This window comes from Fulmarus glacialis, unplaced genomic scaffold (genome assembly GCF_000690835.1).
Source record: "Fulmarus glacialis isolate BGI_N327 unplaced genomic scaffold, ASM69083v1 scaffold29561, whole genome shotgun sequence".
Taxonomy (NCBI): Eukaryota; Metazoa; Chordata; class Aves; order Procellariiformes; family Procellariidae; genus Fulmarus; species Fulmarus glacialis.
Window position 1 is genome coordinate 22,646 of NW_009192659.1, and position 401 is coordinate 23,046.

General features: G+C 67.1%; 1 protein-coding gene across 1 annotated transcript in view; it reads left to right on the forward strand.

Moving 5' to 3' along the window:
- Positions 1–194, forward strand: part of SBF1 (SET binding factor 1) — a 22,421-nt gene extending 22,227 nt beyond the window's left edge. The window contains exon 25 of the mRNA XM_009587171.1: positions 34–194. Within this exon, the coding sequence (XP_009585466.1) occupies positions 34–194 (161 nt within the window). The remainder of the gene's footprint in view (positions 1–33) is intronic.
- Positions 195–401: the final 207 nt, after the last annotated feature.

The window sequence follows — 401 nt, forward strand, 5'->3', positions numbered from 1 at the left end:
AGGCCGAGAGCTGACGTTTTGTTGGTGCTACAGATTTCTCCGACAAGAGACAGCCTAAGCTGGGATCGCTCATGAAGCAGGTGATGGGAGGGAAGGACGATGGGCCCGGTACTATTAGCCGTGGAGGGGAGGACGTGCGAGTGAACGCTGCCTCGTGGGGGGCTCGCGACGGCCCCCGGGTCGGGGCAGCCTAGATTCTTCCCCGTTGCTCCCCCCGAGCTCTCTGCCGTGGGGCAGCTGCAGGGAGGGAGGGAGGGACCTGCTGCAGCACCCCCGGAGCCATCTCGTTCATCCCACTCATTGGTCCAGTCGCTCCGTCCGGGTCCCTGGGCGCCTCTTCCTGCCCAGCCCGCGTCCGCCCAGCGAGAGCGTGGGTCCTCCTCGCCCCGGTGCCCTCGCTG